This window comes from Calidris pugnax, unplaced genomic scaffold (assembly GCF_001431845.1).
Source record: "Calidris pugnax isolate Ruff unplaced genomic scaffold, ASM143184v1 scaffold1156, whole genome shotgun sequence".
Lineage (NCBI taxonomy): Eukaryota > Metazoa > Chordata > Aves > Charadriiformes > Scolopacidae > Calidris > Calidris pugnax.
This window is the reverse complement of record NW_015094503.1, coordinates 805,346-825,293: the sequence shown is the minus strand read 5'-3', so window position 1 is coordinate 825,293 and position 19,948 is coordinate 805,346. Positions and strand designations below refer to the sequence as shown.

The 19,948-nt window shown below is 48.1% G+C and overlaps 3 protein-coding genes and 1 long non-coding RNA gene across 9 annotated transcripts in view; 2 read left to right on the top strand and 2 right to left on the bottom strand.

Annotated features, from left to right (window-relative positions):
• The window catches only part of PAK2 (p21 protein (Cdc42/Rac)-activated kinase 2), a 50,904-nt gene extending 46,323 nt beyond the window's left edge, over positions 1-4,581 (bottom strand). Inside the window, exon 1 of one of the 2 annotated variants that reach the window (XM_014963024.1) lies at positions 4,470-4,581. The gene's annotated coding sequence lies outside the window, so the exon portion shown is untranslated. The remainder of the gene's footprint in view (positions 1-4,469) is intronic. The other variant, XM_014963025.1, reaches the window with a different exon arrangement.
• A 698-nt stretch (positions 4,582-5,279) lies between these two features.
• On the top strand, positions 5,280-8,242 carry LOC106900790. Its single transcript, XR_001414201.1, has 3 exons — positions 5,280-5,857; positions 5,983-6,306; positions 6,640-8,242. It is a non-coding gene; the product is annotated as an uncharacterized LOC106900790 (long non-coding RNA).
• A 207-nt stretch (positions 8,243-8,449) lies between these two features.
• PIGX (phosphatidylinositol glycan anchor biosynthesis class X) lies at positions 8,450-15,109 on the bottom strand. Its single transcript, XM_014962929.1, has 6 exons — positions 14,994-15,109; positions 13,580-13,643; positions 12,622-12,763; positions 11,469-11,682; positions 10,119-10,219; positions 8,450-9,020 (listed from the first exon to the last, which is right to left on the bottom strand). The coding sequence occupies exons 1-6, from the start codon at positions 15,064-15,066 to the stop codon at positions 8,862-8,864; spliced, it is 753 nt and encodes a 250-aa protein (XP_014818415.1). The 5' UTR covers positions 15,067-15,109; the 3' UTR covers positions 8,450-8,861.
• Positions 15,110-15,310: 201 nt separating this feature from the next.
• Positions 15,311-19,663, top strand: CEP19 (centrosomal protein 19kDa). 5 transcript variants are annotated; one of them, XM_014962932.1, is made up of 5 exons: positions 15,311-15,418; positions 15,600-15,701; positions 17,101-17,246; positions 17,644-17,840; positions 18,710-19,663. In XM_014962932.1, exons 4-5 carry the CDS (start codon positions 17,711-17,713, stop codon positions 19,069-19,071), a joined length of 492 nt encoding a protein of 163 aa, XP_014818418.1. In that variant the 5' UTR covers positions 15,311-15,418; positions 15,600-15,701; positions 17,101-17,246; positions 17,644-17,710; the 3' UTR covers positions 19,072-19,663. The 5 variants fall into 5 exon arrangements, with proteins under 5 accessions (XP_014818418.1, XP_014818417.1, XP_014818416.1 ...); XM_014962931.1 differs by having other exon boundaries at positions 15,600-15,770; XM_014962930.1 differs by having other exon boundaries at positions 15,331-15,770.
• The last annotated feature ends 285 nt before the right edge of the window (positions 19,664-19,948 follow it).

Below are 19,948 nucleotides of genomic sequence, written 5' to 3'. Positions count from 1 at the left end.
TGCCTGCACAAGGAATTCCTGTTGTGAATTCACAGATAGGGTGTGTCTAATTACCCAAAATTTATCTAAACAGCAAAAATGAAACTCCTGTCTATTTTAAGGCATGTTCCTAACATTGCCATCTCTGCCTGCCTGCCGAGACATTTTCAAAGCCTGATTAAGCCCCAAGCCCAGCTGGGAAAATAGAAAGAAGCTGAGAAAATACAAAAAATGGTCAACTTAAAAAACTTTCAAGTCAGATACAGAACTGGCACCAAAACCAGCATTTCCAGCTCTTGATGACAGATGCTGTCCGCTACATCAGCCAAAATACAAGTACTAAAACATGCATTTTCCAATTAAAGTAAGGCCCAACTTTAGGTAAAATCATGCTCTGAGATCTCACGATCCTTGAGCGGTGCTTGAATATAAACGGTGAGTTCAATCTACACCTCACGGCCTGGGCCCCAGTTAGGTAGGTCATAGTACATCTCCCATTCTCACCTTGAAACATCCCCTACCTCTTGCCATCTGCATTTAAATGCAAATAAGCGCTTTCTTAAAAAAAAAAAAAAAAAATTTTAAAAAAAATAATCTTACAAGACAGCAACCTCAAGACACCCTAATTCCAAACAGCAAAGCACAGTAAGAATCCTTAAGCCTTCAGGGAATGCTGCAGTGTTTTCTTGTTAAAAGGAAACTGTTTTCAAAACGACTCCTGCCTTCAAAACCACTGCCTTGTCCAAGGGTTTTCCCTCTGCAAGCGTCCTGGACCCCTTTCTTCTTCCCCACCTACTGCCTACCTTCCCCAACACGAGCAGAGCTGCCTTCCCACCAGCCACAGAATCACAGAATGCTATGGGGTTGGAAGGGACCTCTGGAGATCACCCAGTCCAACCCCCTGCCAGAGCAGGGCCACCCAGAGCAGGTCCCACAGGAACGTGTCCAGGGGGGGTTTGAATGTCTCCAGAGAAGGAGACTCCACCACCTCCCTGGGCAGCCTCTGCCAGGGCTCTGCCACCCTCACAGGAAAGAAGTTCCTCCTCATGTCCAGGTGGAACTTCTTATGCTCAAGTTTGTGCCCATTCCCTCTTGTCCTGTCCCTGGGCACCACTGAAAAAAGACTGGCCCCGTCCTCCAGACACCCACCCTGTAAGTATTTATAGGTGTTGATCAGATCCCCCCTCAGTCTTCTCTTCTCCAGACTCAAAAGACCCAAGTCCCTCAGCCTCTCCTCATCAGAGAGATGCTCCAGGCCCCTCATCATCTTTGTAGCCTTCTGCTGTCCCCTCTCCAGCAGTTCCCTGTTCTTCTTGAACTGAGGACCCCAGAACTGGACAAGTCAGAGCCCAGAGCTTCCCCTCTTCCTTGCACAGGCCCATGCCCCCCGTTGTCCTATGGCCACACTATAACAGGAGGCTGGAGAAAACACTCATTTTTTTCTAACATAAAATCCTGCAAATACCAACAGCTCGCAGGAGATGCAGCCTCCTCTATGGTGCTCCCCTGGTCAAATTGACCTGGCTGAGAAGCAGAATCAATGCAGCCCCGGCCAAGCACTGCATTAAGAGGACTGTACTGTTCCTGAGAGTCACCCTGGCAGCTGAGGTTGGCACCCAAGCGCTTGGAGCGATGAGTTATCTTCAGCAGCGCTGCACCCAACGGGGAAGTGGTAACCTCAGCGTTTGCAACGTTAAACTTTACTGGAAAGGCTCCTTCAGACACTGTTACTACCACAGCAGGTACAGGAACCTCTCCAGGGGGCTGTTGTGTGATTACAGAGCGCTCTCAAAGTTTTGGGCCAGATAGTCAGATTTGATTTAGATTTAGGAAGGAGGTGCATCCTTGGAAAACTAAAAATTGAGCTTGTTGTAGCCTTTCTGAATCTCTCTCCTAGTCCAAGAGAGTGCCTCTGCTTTGATAAGAACAGAGCAGAACTGATAGCAAAAACTACCTTTCTAGAAAAAGAATGGAAAGCGCCACAAACACCTTCTTGTGGCAACTCAGTTGCACCTTTTCCCAACTTCCAGCAGAAATAGAATTCATTAGGATGCACAATGCCTGGCTGCTGAAGTCCCCTCCTTCGCCTTGCTCTCCCCATCCCCATGCCCCCGCTACCTTCTCCTCCTCCTCCATCTCCTCCTCCTGGACGCTTTGCTGAGTGGACTCACTTTCAAAGCTTTCTGCCCAGCCTCCCAGTTCCCGAGCCCAGGACTTCCATCTCAGCTGGTGTTATCGCTGGGCCCGGCCATCTAGAACAGCGTCTCTGTAACTAGGGGTTGTTTGCAGAACAAATAGCTTTTTCTTTGTGGTGGCTGCTGCACAGACACGTCAATAAATGTACATGCTGTGAGAAACAAGAGTATACTGGCACAACACTCGCAGGGAAGCTCCCAGCACCTCAGAAACCTCCTAATGCAGAAAACAAATAAAAGGTAGAAGGGGGGGGAAAAAAACCAAGAAAAAAAAAAAACAAGACTGATATAAGAACTCTGAAGCAGAACTAACAAGTTGTACTCTTGTTAGTACAACACACAGACCTAGATTCAGAGCCCTAAGGCTTTTCATACCACCACGAGAACAAAATCTGCAGCATCAATTCCCTTAACACTTCTCCTAAAGTTATTTAGAAAACAAAGGTGCTTGAATAACTATCTCTTTGAAACCTAACCGAAAGGCTGAGTTAAACAGCACAAGCATCCATGAGTTTTTAAAAGGTTAGATTTTAAAGTAGGCACCAGATTAGACCTGCCATACATGGTCAAAGCATTCACCCCCCACGCCAGCACCCGGCCCAGAGAGGGAACACAAGCAGGTGCCTCCAGAAAGAAACTCCCCCAAAGGTCCAAGCTACAACTCGGTACCAGTTTCACCCCAGTCAATCAGCCTCCGACAAGCTGCTGCACCTCGGATACACCGAAACACACTGCACCCTGCTAAAAAGTGCAAGGTGTAGAGACAGAGGGATTAGTCCCCAAATCATCACCCAACGTTTTTGTTTTAACACCTACGTCTTCACAAAGCAGAGTCAAATACTACAGCTCAGACAACACAGAAGAGCTGAGTAACTCTTTCTCAAGCATTTCTCTTCTGGCCTCAAGAACTGAAATAACCAACCAGTGAACTTCAGAGTAAGGCTCTTCCTTCCTCTAAAACATTACTCAGTGATATTTTTTATTTTAAAGTACTCCTATGATCTTAAAAGATTCTACTCAAAAACTTGTAACACAGAAGTGTTGCATTTTTACATTTCTATGTTGCTCCTATTTCAGTTTGTAATAAAGAAATTACTAAATCGCAAGTTCTCTGGTAATATAAAACTGGAACAGTTCACTTGGCTACACACATATTTCGAAACCTGCCTCCACAATATCTCTGTGAATTAAATTACCTCCGTCTCCTAAATGAAGAGACGGAATCACGAAGTAGCTAGCCCCTGTTTTCGTTTGTTTTTTTTTTTTTTTAGGGAGGTAGCACCCCAGGGCTGACATTGTGAGGACACTCCATCCTGCAAAGTAGAACCTGGACTTTCCTAGGAGCAGGCCTGCTTTTTCCAGCATAAAAAAAACCCACCAAAAACCGAAAAAGACAAACCCAGAGAAAGGCAGAAATAAGATTAAAAAAAAAAAACCGCAATACACCATAGATTTGGGTGCACCTAACATTGCTATGATTGCAAGCTGTCCAAGGATGATTATTAAAATGTCTGGGCTGCCCTCCCCCGCCGTAGGGCAGCACGGGAGCAGGTTTATCGTGGCTGCCGGCGAAGCGGGACCGTCGCTCCTCACCCTGATGAACTCCCTGCTCCCAAACCAGCCCCTGGGCACTCGCTCACACCCGGGAGGCTGAAGCCAACTTTAGGCTCCCGGAGCAGCTCACCGTTAAGCACTGAAACCGGCCGGCGCGGCTTTGACAGAGTAAATACAAAAAAACAGGAGCAAGAAAAAAGCAGAAATGGGAGGGAAAATGGAAAAAAAAAAAAAAAAAACCACCGAGCAGGGGAAGGGCACGAAGAGCAACAGTTTGCAAGTGGCGTGGAAGGAGACGGGCCATGGACGCCCGGGCAGGAGGCACCTGGGCATTTACCGACCCGCTGCACCGCCTGCACGGGACGGGGAGGGCTCCGCGTTCCCCTGCGGTATTTAAACAGCTTTTTTTTGTTATGAGGATTTATAACCAGCCATATCCCCACCGACGGTCCTCCCCCCCGGGGTTAACGAGGCTTTAACCCATTTCCCAAAGACTACGAGAGTCCCCCCAGGGCGGGAACGGGCCGAGGCGGGGCCCACCGCGGCCGGGCTCCGGTCCCCACCGCCGCCCTGCCGAGGCCGGTCGCCCTCGGCCCGCCCGGCTTCCTGAGGCGGCGGGGCCGGCGGGGCCGCACTGCCGGAAGCTCCCTGAGGCGGCGGGGGCAGGGGAGGGATCCGCCGCCCGCCGCAGGCCCGGCGGCCTCCAGAAAGGAGGGAAGGCGCAGGGGGAAGCGGACTCACCGGGCCGCCTCGAGGGACGGAGGGGGCTGAGCGGGCGCGGCCTCTGCGATGGCGGCGGCAAGACCCACCGAGGAGGCGGCAGCAGGAGCCGGAGGGGGAAGCGGAACCGCCGCGCCGGGCACCGCCCACACGCCTACAACTCCCGGCGGCCACCGCGCCCGCGCGGGAAGTGACGCCAGGCGGCCCGCAGGCGTTATGGGAGGCGCGGGCCGGCGCCTGAGGGAGCGGGATGGGTCTACGGGCCCGGCCTCACCTCTGAAGGCCGGGGAGAAATAATTTTTTTATATATATATATGGTTTATTCCTTTGTACCTCTCTGTACAACTGTAACTCTCAGGAGACTGGACGGTCCCTAAAGTGTGTGTATATATATATATATATATAGAAGGTTGGGGTTTTTTCCTAAGGCGGTAGGCTTTTGCCTCTGCAGTTGTTCATCCCGGAGAAGAGAAGGCTCCGGGGAGACCTTAGAGCCCCTTCCAGTCCCTCAAGGGGCTCCAGGAGAGATGGGGAGGGACTCTAGATCAGGGAGGGAGCCATGGGAGGAGGGGGGACAGCTTTAAACTGAAAGAGGGGAGATTGAGGTGAAATCTGGGGAGGAAATTCTTTGGTGTGAGGGTGGTGAGAGCCTGGCCCAGGTTGCCCAGAGAAGCTGTGGCTGCCCCCTCCCTGAAGGGGTTCAAGGCCAGGTTGGAGGGGGCTTGGAGCAACCTGGTCTGGTGGGAGGTGTCCCTGCCCAGGGCAGGGGGTGGCACTGGATGATCTTTGAAGTCCCATCCATCTCTAACCATTCTATGACTCATGCTGTGTTTTAGTGTCTCCAAGGTCCCCACCAGCTCACTGAGGTAACAGGGTTGGTGGCAGTCAGCCCGCTCTGTGACCAGGAGGATGGGAGGGGTGGCTGAGGCACAGCTTCATTTTCTTATCTGTGCTACACCTGCACTTGCCCTGAAGGTACTGCAAGAGGCTCGTTTTTGTGTTGATACAGCTGACAACAAATTAACTCTTCTCCCAACAAGCTTTCAGGTCCAGGAGTCGTGGCTCAGGGCTCAGCATTACTGGTGAAAGCAGCATGTGTTAGCTACAGCAGCAGGACACACAGCGGCTTTCCCCATTGCCACTTCCACCATCGGTGATCTAAGCCACTGCTCAGATGCCCAGGTTCTACGAGATGCGGTTGTAACACATCTGAGAAAACCACATACGCGCCCTCCAAGCTTCTCCCCCCAAATTCCTGTGATACATTTAATCTTCCAGATGACTTCCCCAAACATCCACCTGCTCTGCAGCTCAGGCCTCGTCTCCTCTGTCGGTCCAGGTTGGAAGAAGTATCTGATTTTTCCTTCAGAAGGAGAGGAATGTACATCGGGCAGCTCCTCTTCATAAAGGTCTGGGGGGAAAGCAGCAGGCTTGCACTACAGCCTCAGACCTCCATGCAGGTCCAGGCACAAAGACTTCCCAGCTTCTGCTGCTTTCAGCTGGCGCTTGCCGTTTTCTCTCTTGCTCTCCACAGAATTACTGCAGAGCCAATGGACACAGAAAACTTGCCCCTACAGACCTGCCTCATCCCAGCCCTCTTCTTCCAGGAACAGTACTCCAAAGCGACCCTGCCATGGCTGCTGGAAACTGCTCTGGTCTGCTTCCAACAGGGGGCAAAGCCATCATCTGCGCTTCTTTTTGCAAGTTGCTTTGTTGCTTTCCCATTCTGACTCAACTCCGCATTTGATCCTCCCAGAATCAAGCATTTTCTAATTCATCTCTGCACGTACCTCTCGAGAAACCACAGCAGATATCTGAACTTCACACTTCCCTCAGCTCTACTTCCCTTCCCCATGAGGTGAGGTTACTTCTCCTTGCTGCTTCACCCTTGTACCCCTACACCCACTTGCCTCCTGCTCCAGACCATTTTCAGAACCCTTAACCCCCTCCCCATTCTTCTGGCTCCCTCCCCAGGCATATCTTTTTTTAAAAAAAAGGGAGGGTTTTTTTGTTATACCCATTGATTCGTGATTCAGAAATTCTTAACTCTTTACATGGTCTTTAACACCCCTGCCCCTTCCCCTTTCCTTTCGTTGCTCTAATTCTGTTCCTTACACAATGGTGGATGGGATTGTGTCTGACCCTATGCTCTCTTGCCAAGAACTCACAGCCACCTCATTTCTGTCTCCAGAGCTGCCAGAATTTTTCCCCAGGAAAACAACTGCCTTACGGCTCGTCCTCTGTTCTGTCCCAGTGGGGCTGGCACCTGTATCCTCCTGCGGCTGGCACACCATCAGGGCACACCTGCTGAATGCTGCGCTTGCTCATTGACAGCAGTTTCTGGTATGGGAAGGGTTTCACTGGAAAATACCTTCATGTTCAACACTATGACAGTTATTACTTATTTACAACTTTTAAAGAAAAAGTTGTCTACTATATTTATAATCCAAATGCTATGGATTTAAGAAATGGCAAGTATTTGCTCAGTATTGAGAAGTTGAGAAGTTCTTGCCATTTCTCTCACGTTTTACATTAATCAGAATCAACGTTACTCAAGTTCAGCTGAAAAGCTTATCGGCGGGATCTTGATGAGTTCTAGATGCTCTTAGTGAGCCACGTGCCAGCCAAACTGAGTAGTGCATGCTGGACCTCTTCTGAAGTCAACCCTCTGGCTCGTACCGACACTGCTGCGCTCCCTGTAATTCAAGCCCCTCCTGTCTCAGTTTCTCCTACGGCATCTCAGCACCGATGTGGGTTTCCGTTCTCACACCTTCACTCTTACAGATTTCCAAATCTCACATATTTTTGCCACTTGCAGTATTTCTTTCTCGTTTCTCCAAAGGACATCACCATTTCCTTTCACAAGACTACGATATCAGGCTACTTGTTTTAGTGGAGGAATTCAACCTGTGATTTTCAACTGGTAGGTATTACCTGATGTTAAAAAAAAACAAAAACAAAAAACTGTGAGCTTCCAGGTGATAAAGACCTGCCAGAGCTGAGTGGCAATTGGGGATGTTGCCATTCCAAGGGTCAGACTGCAACACAGAATGACTTCCCTGCGTAAGAGAGCGAGCAGAAGAACGAAGTTAACTCTGGGAATTAAAAATCCCCCTGGGAGACAGGCGCTACGAGACTGGTCTGTGGCCGCACTGCGCTGATGTGGTTAAACAGAACAGGCGGCCAAATCTCTCTGCGATTGTTGTGGTTAGTTCCTCCCTTCCCCCAAGCAGATGCAGTGCCTGACTCCTCTGAGGTAGTGGATGAAGTACTGGCGCAGCCTCATCATTCAGCACAGTCAAGGGAGAACAAGAGCCCAGTGTCAGAGCACTTGCCAACCTGTTGTGGGCGAAGTCACAAGACGAGCTCTCTATTGAATTCCAGCAGAAGCAGAAGAAAGATGCCCAAGGGATCCTGAAGCTACAGCTGGACAGTGATGAAAGGCCGATTCAGCTGATGAGAAGTCTCGGCTGCACACAGAGCCCCCAAAAGGAGGTCAGAATTTGAAAACCAGAATTTTCATTCATCCCCCTCACACACACGCTCCCCAGATCACCTGCTTTTCCTAACTTACTCTCAGCTTATAGGGAATAAAATCTACTTTCTCCACAACAGTCCTCAGGAGTTACCACAAGTTTATAGTGCCACCTACTGACACTTAGCACCCGAGCTCTTCTGTCAATCCAGAGCAACTCAGGTTTTCCATGAAGTAATTTCCTCTCTATTTCCTTGTATTTATCAACTGTTCTGACGGCTGAATGCAAGTCTTCTAAATATTTGATTATTTTAACCAGCTTTTGTCTTCGAAAGGTTATTCTTTCAGCTTGTGGTATAGGGAGAAATTTCTTTCAAATTTTCTAAACTCTGACTAATTTGACCAGGAGCAGTTAATCCCTCACAGTTATTGGAATGGGAGAGAATATTTAAGCCTTCTCCTGCCCCAGGTAAACACAGAATTTCTCCTCACAAATTCACACATAACCCATCTGGACAGCGTAAACAAAATTGAAAATCAGAAACTTTAATGAGAGAGAGTGCTTTTCATACCTTTAATAACCAATCCCTGAGTTGCTTAGTTTAAATTCAAGAAATACCAACGCATCTGCAAAAGGCAGCACTGTAGTCAAAGCTCTGGGTCAGGGGGAGGGAACGGAGACCGAGACTGTAGCAGTCCTTCCAGCTTTTTGCAGCACTACTTCCTACCCTCCGTCTGCTTTGTCTATTGACAACACGTCAAAACAGTCTTCTGTGTGTGAAAGGTGTTTGTAGGAATTAGGCCAAGGGAACTATAACCCATTATGGCACCCTTGCACATTAACAAGATATAAATAATCATAGAGTAGAATTCCTTTAGGAAGCTGACGTAATATTCAGTTAGTTTTGCTGGACGGAGCTCAGTCACTCCGTATTTCTTTATTCTGAGCAGGTCACGGGGCAGAAGTGTCCATATTTGCATAGAGCTGCCAGAATCAGACTGGAACAGAGCACCGTGGCAAGAAGAGTCGTGACACACACTAAGGAACTATGTTGTCTGACCCCCACTGGAACCTGCAGAATTGATTCCTCACACGCCTGCAAAAAAAAAATACATGGATTACACTCATTTAACAAGCTATTTCTTTTTGACTGCAACTTAAAGGGTTAATAACCAGGCCACTATTTAACTAGTCCTTTGCTAAGGCTTCTTCTGAGATTCAGAATCAGAATCAAAACTGAGATGGGACATCGATTTTCAATGCGCAGCAAGAGGAGCACCAGCCACTCTTGTGGTACAAAGCACAATAAATTTATCTGCTACTATTTTGAAAGTTAGTCATTTATATCTTTTGTATCTTCATTCTTACAATAGGCTTGCCACTGAGGATATGTGCATAATACAGCACAGGAGAGAGAAGCTCTCAGAATGAGCATTTCACAGGTCACTGAGAAGTCAGTTTTCGCTGGGGTGAACAACTATTTGGTTGCTCTGTGATGCAGGAGGCTCCAAAACATTTTTTTGGACAAGCACTGCAGATATCCCAGATGTCTGCAGGTATCTTAAATACAGGAAGGTACGTGTGTTACAAAAACAACAGAGTTTTTATGAGACAAATTAGTCTTATTTCTGGATCTCTACACTACTGCAACCCTTTCAAGTATCAAAGGCAGCTGCTGACCCCACTAAAGTTTCAACTTTCGTTGGTTTTGAACACAGAATAAAGAAACTTCACGTTTTTCTAGACTTAGCCAATCAGTTAACAACCAAAGAAATACAAGTGACTTTTTTTTAACACGTTATTCCCTCAATCTTTGGGGTTTTACCTCTCCTTTAGTTGGATCACAAAGTACTTTTCCACTTTGCTACTCCTCTGAAGAAATACTTCGGAGGAGAAGACCTTCAGACCTTTCTTAATTTCACCACTGCCAATTATATCCTAGAATTCCAAGTAAACTATTAACAAAAAGTGAGGAAATCAACCCCATAAAGGGCTAGAAGAGCACAGAGTGCCTGCAAGCGTGTCAGAAGGACGGGATGACCCCCATTAAAAGCTGGTCAGAAAGGAAGAAGGGAGCCTCCCTAAGGGGGAATTACTGATTAGTTCCTGTGCTATGGAAGTCACTAATCACAGAAATAAAGGGCAGCAACTGTTAAATGAGAACCAAGAATTCCCACCAGAAATGAGAACTCACCAGTTTGTGTGTTTTGCTGTACCACTGACAGGGGCCCGTGGCTTTGCCCAAACAGGGAGCTTCCACTTCAGCAGGCTCCCAACACTCTGCTGACAGGCGATCTATGGAAGACGTTAATTTGTCAGTAGGATCCAGTCGGGATGAAACAATACAGCCTGCAAGACTTTGCCAAATGAGGCATCTTTCCTCCACAACAGCTAGACAGAATCCACTCTCTGAAAGCCAACAGGTGAATCAGCACTGACAGAAATGTGCCAGCTCACCTCCAGCCAAAGTGATGCTGAGCAGCCCCTTTCATGAAATCTGCAACTCTTCCCCTCCTGATATAGTAGGTACCCAAGGAAGACTCTCACATGTGTCATATCTTGTCCCTTCTGTCCTTAACAGGGCACAGAATTCATCAGTGGCCTGCAGACCCCTCAACTTTAGCCATACAGTTATCATTTCCCTTCCCCCAAAACACAGAAGCCATTCTTCCATTTCTCCTTGTTGGTCTCCTGTCAGCACTTGCAAGAACTCCCCTCCGATACTTCAAATACTTTCATATTAATAATAAATATGTTTTCTTGCTCATTAGTAAATGTGGTAGAAAAATGGGAAGATTTCACATGCCTTTTTTAATTGAACAGCTCCTAAATTTATCCCAGAAAATCATTGCTCAAACAATGCACAAGTGAAGTTAAGGGAACTGAGAATCATTAGCACATTTGACTTGGCAGCTAGCAAGAAAGATTTTGTGAAAGGAAATAAAATTGGTAGCAAAAATGTAGGATTTCATTGTTCGTGTAATTTGCAATATTCATTGTCAGCGGATATCAGGTTCCTGTTTCACAGGAGTCTGAGACTCCAACCACTCTAACCTTCAGGCACACAGTTTTCTACATTCCCTGCTTTATATATAGGGAGTGGGGGAAGCAAGTGTTAGAAAAGCACCGGAACACTCTGATTACTCCGAATACGTGATAGCGAATATTAAATGCGCCATGCACGGCTTCAGCTGCCAAGAGGAACACTGTGAAAACACGGTCAGAGCAGCTGACCTTTAACAAAGCCAGGGCCTGCCAGGACTGTGACAAACTGACCAACTGCCAGCGCTTTCAGTACAAGGGTACAAGGGCAGCAGTGCAGCACCAAGAAGCCTGTTGACAATTGATCTGCCTTTGGTCAGGCAGCAGCAGCATTCAAAAAGGAAGACAACGTGGTCTTTATCAGGGCCACTCTCTTCCCCTCGCATTCACATGACTACTGAGTGCTCCGTCTCCGGAAGATAACCACAGAACCAGATTCCAAGCTCTGGATTGCCCACGGTTATTCCTCTCTCTCCAAAAGAACATGTAACAAGAATCTCACTGTCACAGCAGCAGACCAGTACTTCTGGGCTCTTCAGAATCACCAAGGCTTCCTCACTCCCTGCTGCCGGCCGGTGGTAGCGCCCATGCACAGGCACAGCAGCTCTAAAACAGTGAGAACACCCAGAGTCAGGTTCCATGTGCAGGAGAACAAGAAGCTCTGTAGCTAAGTACTCAGGAGCCTCCACATCGATGACATCAGGAATTAACACCACCTGCAAGTGGAGAAGGACAGAGATGTGGTTGTGATCAGAATTGACACAAGAGAGGGATGCAAGAAAAAAAACTGTATGAACTTTTTGTGCATGATTCTGGGATTTAAGAGGCTGCTGCCTGCTGCCGTAACCGACTGCAGCATCAGAAGGGAAAACTATTTCCCTCATTCTATTTTCTAACACTGGGTCTGATTTTGTGGTCAGGAAGATCAAGTCGGAAATTCCGTCTTTAAGCTGATGCAAAATAACTTTTCAAGTCCCTCTCCAATGAGTGATTCTTAGGTGTGAAGAGTTTACAGTGCAGCCATGCCTCCAGCCAAACCTAACAGCCACTAGCTCAACGATGCATTTAAGCAAAGCAATACCAGTGACTGAAAACACCCCAAGCAGCAGAAGTTGCCCAGAGTTTTTGCATCCATATATTTTAGCTGAATTAAGTGCCTAAGGAGATTACCTTAAAGCCACAGCCTTAGCACATCTCCCTACCCAAAATGCGAAGCAAACACAGGAAAGCAACACAGAAAGCTGTGATAAAAACAAAGCTGTGAAGCTACTCAGTCTGAAGGTGCAGCACGCTACTTGGAGCCTGCCACCACCTCTTCTCTGGGGATTAACCTTCCATCCTCCCAACACAAATAGCTTTTACCACAGCTCCTCATCCGGGGCTTGAGCAGAGCTGCAGAGCTGCCCCAGTAGGCACGCCTGTGTGTGGAAATACCAGCAGCATACCACAGAGAACACCCTGCACTGAAAGAGAACACCCTGCACCAACCCATGCTGATCAAGCCCAGAGATACAATGAGATGTCACAAAGATGATACTGTGTGGCATCTCCTTCCAGGAAAGGGAATTAATCACCTTGGTTCAACGAGCCAGATAATGACCAGAGATAGCAACTTCCTGAGTAACTGCCAGATGTCTTAGTTTTGGGGCTGTTACCTTTGTTAAATTGTGCTGCTGCAGTGATGCCAGCTCGTAGGGATCCACGTAGATTCCTGGTGGAAGACGAGTTCTAGCTGCCACTGCACACCCTTCTGCCTCCTCCCCTGCTGCACCGAGTTCCACCCTCACCAGCAGGTCCCTTCAAACAAGCAACAGAAGCAAAACACTTATACCTGCACTTCAAAAGACAGCACAAAAATCCAAGAGATATACTCTGCAATGTGCAGGGATGAGATCACAGAATCTCACAGAATCACAAAATGATACGGGGTTGGAAGGGACCTCTGGAGATCATCTCCTCCAACCCCCTGCCAGGGCAGGTCCACCTAGAGCAGGGCCCACAGGAACGTGTCCAGGTGGGGTTTGAATGTCTCCAGAGAAGGAGACTCCACCACCTCCCTGGGCAGCCTCTGCCAGGGCTCTGCCACCCTCCCAGGAAAGAAGTTCCTCCTCATGTTTAGGTGGAACTTTTATGTGCAAGTCTGTTCCCATTTCCTCTTGTCCTATTCTCGGGCACCACTGAAAAAAGACTGGCCCCGTCCTCTTGACACCCACCCTTTAAGTATTTATAAGCATATAGTACATGAGATAGCAGCTCTCACGTACTATAAAACAGTTCCCTGTCGAGCCATGCGGTCCTTCTCCAGTGAGGAAGATGTAGTTCACCCTGACTCCACATCATGACCAAAATGAAGTTTCACTTCTTCGTTAACTTCTCAGAACTACCAAGGGCCTCCTAGATCTTCATCTTAGAAAAGGGCCACTGGTTCTTCCTCTACTATAGCTGTAATTGTTAATTACTTGATTGTGTTAATATATTCCCGGTGCCTAGCCGTGCCTACGGATCACAGCTCAGTGAGCTGATACAACCGTGAATTAGGCTCTCCTTCAGACTTCTTCAGACATAAAATTACCTGGGACATTATTCTCATGCATCGCCAGGGCGAGAACTCACCTGTGAAATCCCTCTTTCAGAAGCTCCTGCGTGACAGTGGCATCCTGACAAGCGGCCTGCACATCTAAGGTAGCACAGAACAAACGAGTAATGGTGTTTACACAATAGCATGCGTAATTATCACATAGGCAGACAACCTTAACAAGAAAAGTGGTATAATCTACAAACACACCATCTGCAAAACCTCTCACAGTAAAAAGGGAAACTGCATTTCAATTCAGTACAACCAACAGCCATTTTGTCAGTGGAACAGCATGCTTCAGCTACCACAAAGACTTAAATATCTCTCTTTTATTTTCTCCAGTAGAGCAACTTTCAAAAGCGTAGTTTTGTTTTTACTGAGGAATCTGTAACAATCCCCACTTCTTCCCACTGCAACCCCCCCTTGCAGGCATGATTTCACATCTCCTACTTGTATATCAATCCCTGTGAGACCCAAATTTTAACAATGAACTTTGTGTTACAGCCATTCCTTTTTTATTTTGTTCTCTAGGTTTCCACAGGATTTCCCTTTTAGATCTGAAACTCCAGCACCTTATGTACAACATCAGTATCTGCTTGAGTGGAGACCTCAAGCAAGGCAATGTTGGCTTAAAATCAAATTTTGCAAAAGGTATTGCAGCTGTTTTTTCAATTACTTAATCTGGAAAATTGCTTGCTTCTGCTATTAATTTCAACAGTTAATAGACTGTTTCAGTTGGAAGGGAGTGACAATGATCATCTAGTCCAACTGCCTGACCCCTTCAGGGCTGACCAAGAGTTCAAGCATGTTGTTAAGGGCATTGTCCAAATGCCTTGTAAATGCTGACAGGCTTGGGGCATCAACCAACAGTCTAGGAAGCCTCTTCCAGTGCCTGACCACCCTCTCAGTAAAGAAATCATAGAATCGTCTCAGTTAGAAGGGACCTCTAAGATCATCAAGTCCAGGCACTGACCTAACACTGCCCAAACCACCACCAACCCATGTCCCTCAGCACCACGTCTGCCCGGCTGTTAAATACTTCCAGGGATGGTGACTCCACCACTGCCCTGGGCAGCCCATTCCAACGCTTGACAACCCTTTCAGTGGAAACATTTTTCCTAATCTCCAATCTGAACCTCCCCTGGCACAACTTGAGGCCGTTTCCTCTTGTCCCATCTCCTGTTCCTTGGGAGCAGAGACCGACCCCCCCTGGCTACACCCTCCTTTCAGGGAGTTGGAGAGAGCGAGAAGGTCTCCCCTCACCCTCCTTTTCTCCAGGCTGAACACCCCCAGCTCCCTCAGCCTCTCCTCACAAGACTTGTGCTCCAGACCCCTCACCAGCTCCATTGCCCTTCTCTGGACCCGCTCCAACACCTCCATGTCTATCTTGTTTCGTAATGCCCGGGCAGAGCCTCCCCCCGCCCCACCGGGAGCCGCCCGCCCCGCACTCACGGAGGCCGCAGAGGAGCGCTGTCAGCCCGGCGCGGAGCAGCGCCAGCCCCCGCCGCCGCGGGCCGCCCGCCATGACAGGCCCGCTCCCTACAGCCTGGCGCCATTCGCGCCCGCCTGACCCCGCCGCCCCACGCTCCGCGGGACTCGCCACAGAACACCGTCCCGCCGTTAAACACTGCCCTGCCGCTTCATTCTCGCCGCTCTCCCCACCCGCTACGCGGCCTCGCAGCGGCAAGGGCCGGCCGGCGGCCGCCACGTCCCGCAGGCGCTGCTCTGGGCAGCCGCGAGGGGGCCTGCCTCGGGAGGGCCCGGCGGCGCCGCCACCGTAGCCATGGCAACCGCGCAGGGCAGGCCCCGGTGGCGCAGGGTAGGCCTCGGCCGCCGCTCGGCCCCGGCCTGTGACGAGGTCGCCGCCGCCGACTGAGGTGAGGGTAAGGGGCGAGAGGCGGGAAGGACGAACCCGGCCCTGCTCCGCTCCGCTTCTGTCTCCGCGCACGGCCCCGAGGGTTGGCTCGTCTTGCCACCAGGCTGCATTGCCTGGAGATACGTAACCTCCCTCACGCGGATCCCCACGGCTGCTTCTCACGTTTCTGTTTCTCGTCTAAGGATGTCTTTGCCGCTGCAGAGGTGGAGATCCCTCTCCTGATCATCAGTGACCCTTCAAAAAACCATTTCGGTTCAGTTCGAAGGATCGTTTCTCATTTTAAGGTAGCGAAAGTGGCTCTTGAGAGACTTCTGCTTTTCTCCCCAGCTCGTAGAGCTATTTGAAAGGAAAAGGTATAGTAGATGTAGTTAATTTTCAGTATTGAGAAAATTACTGCAAGTTAGGACTCTTTCCTATGTGGTTTTTAACAAAGAAGGAACACTTCAAATCGGCTTCAAAGTAACTTTTGAAGATTAAAGCAATTTTTCTTGGCTTGGAGACATACGTTAAATTTGAGGGTATAATTTCTCTCTTACTGCAGTCTGTAGGATAGTCAGAGAAGAAGATAACCTGCACATTTGATATATTTTCCCTTATTTAAAGCCAAAAGAAAAATAACACATGCGTTCAGTGTCATACACTAAGCCGGGAAAGAGGATCTGCAGCAGATCTGGATCTTCAGGTCTCCTCTGATATTTCATCTGACTGAAAAGGGGACGGAGCTGAGGGCAGGGCCGCTGCTGAGGAGTTCTCGAGAGCATTTTGGGTACGGACAAATGCAATACGGCAGAAAAAGAGAAGTCACTGTCAGTCAGACTGACGTTACCCCTCTCCTCTCACAAGACAAAATCCTTCAGAAAAGAGTAAAAAGGATAATTACAGATTAACTTCTTTACCTCACTCATGTAGTAGCTGACCAATGCACTGATACTTGAAAGTTCAGTAGTCCTTCCTTTAAAATGAAATTCTAGCATGTACAGTATGTTTGTGCTATCTGTATAAATATACGTCCCTATAAACACCGCCGTGTGTTTAGTGGGTCAGTCAGCCCTTCCTCCCTACCCACCCTCTTTCTCCACTTTGTAAGTCAGGCAAAGCTTCCCAGTTCCCCCACACTCACATGCAACTGCTCAGCATTTTCACATCTTCTGACGTTCTTGACACCTTCATGACCATTTTATGGCTTAAGCTCTGCCAATGGTAATGTCCTGTGTAACAACCATTTCCATTTGTCACTTGGGAACCCTCCGCTTTTCAGCTTCATCGATGGTGTTTGTTAGTTTGAGGAAGAGTAAGCAGTTGAACATCGTCTCCTCTCTTTAAAATGGATTCATATTTTCATTGACACCTAAGAAGGAGTTTAATTACTTTTATCCTTCATTTCTGAATCTCTTCTCTGCCCTTCTCCCATCTGTCACAGGTTACAGATGTGCTGCTGTACCGAGGTCTCTCTGAAACTGTAAGAAAGCTTTAAAAAAAGCTGACTGGGTGTCCTGCCTCTTAAAAGCTTTTTAAAAATTCTGTCTTTGTTGCATCTCTTGCACCATTCAGATTTAATTTTGTGGAAACTCAGTGGGGTTCCAAGACATTTCAAATTTTCATTTTATCTGCATTTTCTGAAGATTTTTTTTTACATATGCTCAAATAAGCTTACGGCAGAAATATATCACTGTGTCTTTACAGAAAAATTGGATTCTCCCTGAAGTAACACCTGGAGCTTTCATATGAGCTGTCGGGCGATACAAAGTGAAAAGCCTGGTGGTTAGAGCAGAAAAGGGTTTGGCAAGTAAATAATTCCTGGCTTTCCAGAGCGATGGATACAATATGCAGTAAGTGTTGTTTGTGGAGAAGCTGTCATAGATTGATTTACTATTTTATGGTATTTTTAACTTTAAAAATTAGTACATATTAAAAAAAAAAAAACATCTGCTAGGTATCATTTGACTGTGCAGCTGGTAGACCAAAACATTAGCTTGTGTGTGATGCGTAATTGTGATTGAAAGCTCCAGTAGTGACAAAGGTGTAAACCAGGAGCTGGGAATCACCCTGTGTCTGGCAGCCGGCCCGCAGAGCGTGGAGGGACGTGTTCAGGTGCCACTGAAATCGGGAAGACTTATGCCACGGCTGCATGTGTTTGCTGAACGTGGGTCACTCTAACCCTGACAGAAAAACAGGCCCGAGAGACACTCACATTTTCTTTCCCTTTTTTCTTTTCCTGTTTTTCAGTTAGCTTGGAGGTTGCTGAGGACACCTGATAAAGCTGGCCACGCTGCTGCTGGCAGCAGGAGCTGTGATGACTTACACTGCAAAGAAGTGTGGCATCTGCTTTCAGCCTCCATCCATTGTCCTCATCTACAAAGACAACAGTGAGGATAAGACTCGCCAGCGCATCATGCCTGTCCGAAATTTCTCCAAGTTCTCAGGTGTGGTGTGTTACTTGTAGCGTTCCCCAGGTCCCCTCAGGACACTGGGAGAGGAACAGGTAGTTGGTAACAGCATTTTTAGTAACCACTGGGTGGCTTGTTGCTGGCACGCAGGGAGTGCAAAGAGAGGTTCTTCTGGGGTAAGACTGTCTCCCCTGAGGAGCCTGGGGCTACATCTTAACCTGAGCAGTGGCTCTGCTACGTCTGGAAGTCTCACTTGTGAGGGCTTGGGAGTCGCCAGCCCCGTGGCCAGCAGGGCCAGGGGGGGATTCTGCCCCTCCGCTCCACTCTGGGGAGAACCCCCCCCAGTGCTGCCTCCAGCTCTGGGGCCACCACCAGCAGAAGGACATGGAGCTGTTGGAGCGGGGCCAGAGGAGGCCCCGGAGATGCTGGGAGGGCTGGAGCCCCTCTGCTGGGAGGGGGGGCTGAGAGAGTTGGGGGGGTTCAGCCTGGGGAGACCTTAGAGCCCCTTCCAGTCCCTAAAGGGGGTGGCTTTAGGAAACCTGCGGAGGGACTCTGCATCAGAGAGGGGAGCCCTAGGAGGAGGGGGGAGGGTTTGACACTGAAAGAGGGAAGATTTAGATGAGGTATAAGGAAGAAATTCTTCACTCTGAGGCTGTTGAGACCCTGGCCCAGGTTGCCCAGAGAAGCTGTGGCTGCCCCATCCCTGGAGGGGTTCAAGGCCAGGTTGGAGGGGGCTTGGAGCAACCTGGTGTGGTGGGAGGTGTCCCTGCCCAGGGCAGGGGGGTTGGAACAAGATGATCTTTAAGGTCCCTTCCAACCCAAACCATTCTGTGATTCTAAGAGGATCTGTTCATGGGAAGAGATTTGCTTGGAGTTATAATTTTTCATGATGGCTTTCTCTTTAGACTGTGGCTTGGCTGCCGAGCAGCTGAAAAATAACTCTCGGCACAAGGCTTACCTAGAAGGAGTGTCACTGCGTCAGCTACAGAAGCTGTACAGTTTGCTGAAAGGTCATCTGGGAGGAGAGAGCCTGGCTGAGAGCTTGGAAAAGTTTCATCGGGAAGAGACCATTGACCCAGAAGAGGATATGAACAAATTAGATGACAAGGAACTAGCCAAAAGGAAGAGCATCATGGATGAGCTCTTTGAAAAGAACAGGAAGAAGAAGGAAGACCCAGATTTCATCTACGACATCGAGGTTGAATTTCCCCAGGATGAACAGCTGGAGTCCTGTGGCTGGGACGTGGAGTCAGATGAAGAAATCTGATTCTGGGCAAAGACAGGCAGTTCAGAGACGAGTTTCACAGTCCCGACAGAGAGAATGAGGTCAGCACACGTATTCTACCGCTTCGTTTTCTGTTCAGGCTGTTGATGCACATGACATTGGCTATGGAGAACCCAAGGCCTAAGATGCTACAGCAATTCCAGGTTTAAGTGAACTTTGTTTAAGAAGCCAGACTCGATGAAATTGGGCAGCTGAACTTACTGGGTGTTTTTAGTCTTTTCCTATGTATGAGTGCCTAAAATAATTTTAAATTATTTACATTTTCACTTGTTTGCATTTCAGTCAGCTTTGGCTGAAAACCTCACCAGCTTGTCTTGCTGTGATCTTGATTCAGCTTTGTCTGAAAATGAAGTGTTAAATATTTACATCTTGAAAGCAGTGTTATAGCATTGCTATATGCATATGGTATTTATTATTACTTGTTGGAATGTTAAATATATATTAGTCTCTCTGGATAAATCAACATTGCATTGAGAATATTACCCTGGTGTTTCCTGAGCAATGCTTAATTCTTGAGCTTCTCCTTACACAATTATAAATCCCCATATTGAAAAACAGAATATCGAGAAAGTAATTTAGTCTTGAAAGTACTTTTGAAAATACAGTGATTTCAAGCTGATGATGTGAAGCATTTTGCTTCCTTGTACTACTAGAAGATTCTTTGTTAGTAAGTGCTCAATTCTGGGAAAATGTGCTTGAACTATCCAAAATGAAGTAGTGTGGTAGAAGGTCACAAAAGCTGGGAGCAAAACCTTTGCCCCTGCTGCCCCATCAGACTGCAGTTCCCGGCTCGCTCAAAATCCTGCTGGGGAGAAACTGACGTGACAAGTAAAGCTACAGCCAAAGCTCCTCCACGTAA

Excerpts from the sequence above, each read along its gene's own strand:
- PIGX (XM_014962929.1), bottom strand. The coding sequence starts at position 15,066 with ATGGCGGGCGGCCCGCGGCGGCGGGGGCTGGCGCTGCTCCGCGCCGGG. Across the intron at positions 11,683-12,621 it reads AGCAGCACAATTTAACAAAG|GTGGTGTTAATTCCTGATGT; the intron begins GTAACAGCCCCA and ends CTCCACTTGCAG. Across the intron at positions 10,220-11,468 it reads ACTGGTCTGCTGCTGTGACA|ATCGCCTGTCAGCAGAGTGT; the intron begins GTGAGATTCTTG and ends CGTCTTCCATAG.
- CEP19 (XM_014962932.1), top strand. The coding sequence starts at position 17,711 with ATGACTTACACTGCAAAGAAGTGTGGCATCTGCTTTCAGCCTCCATCC. Across the intron at positions 17,841-18,709 it reads AAATTTCTCCAAGTTCTCAG|ACTGTGGCTTGGCTGCCGAG; the intron begins GTGTGGTGTGTT and ends CTTTCTCTTTAG.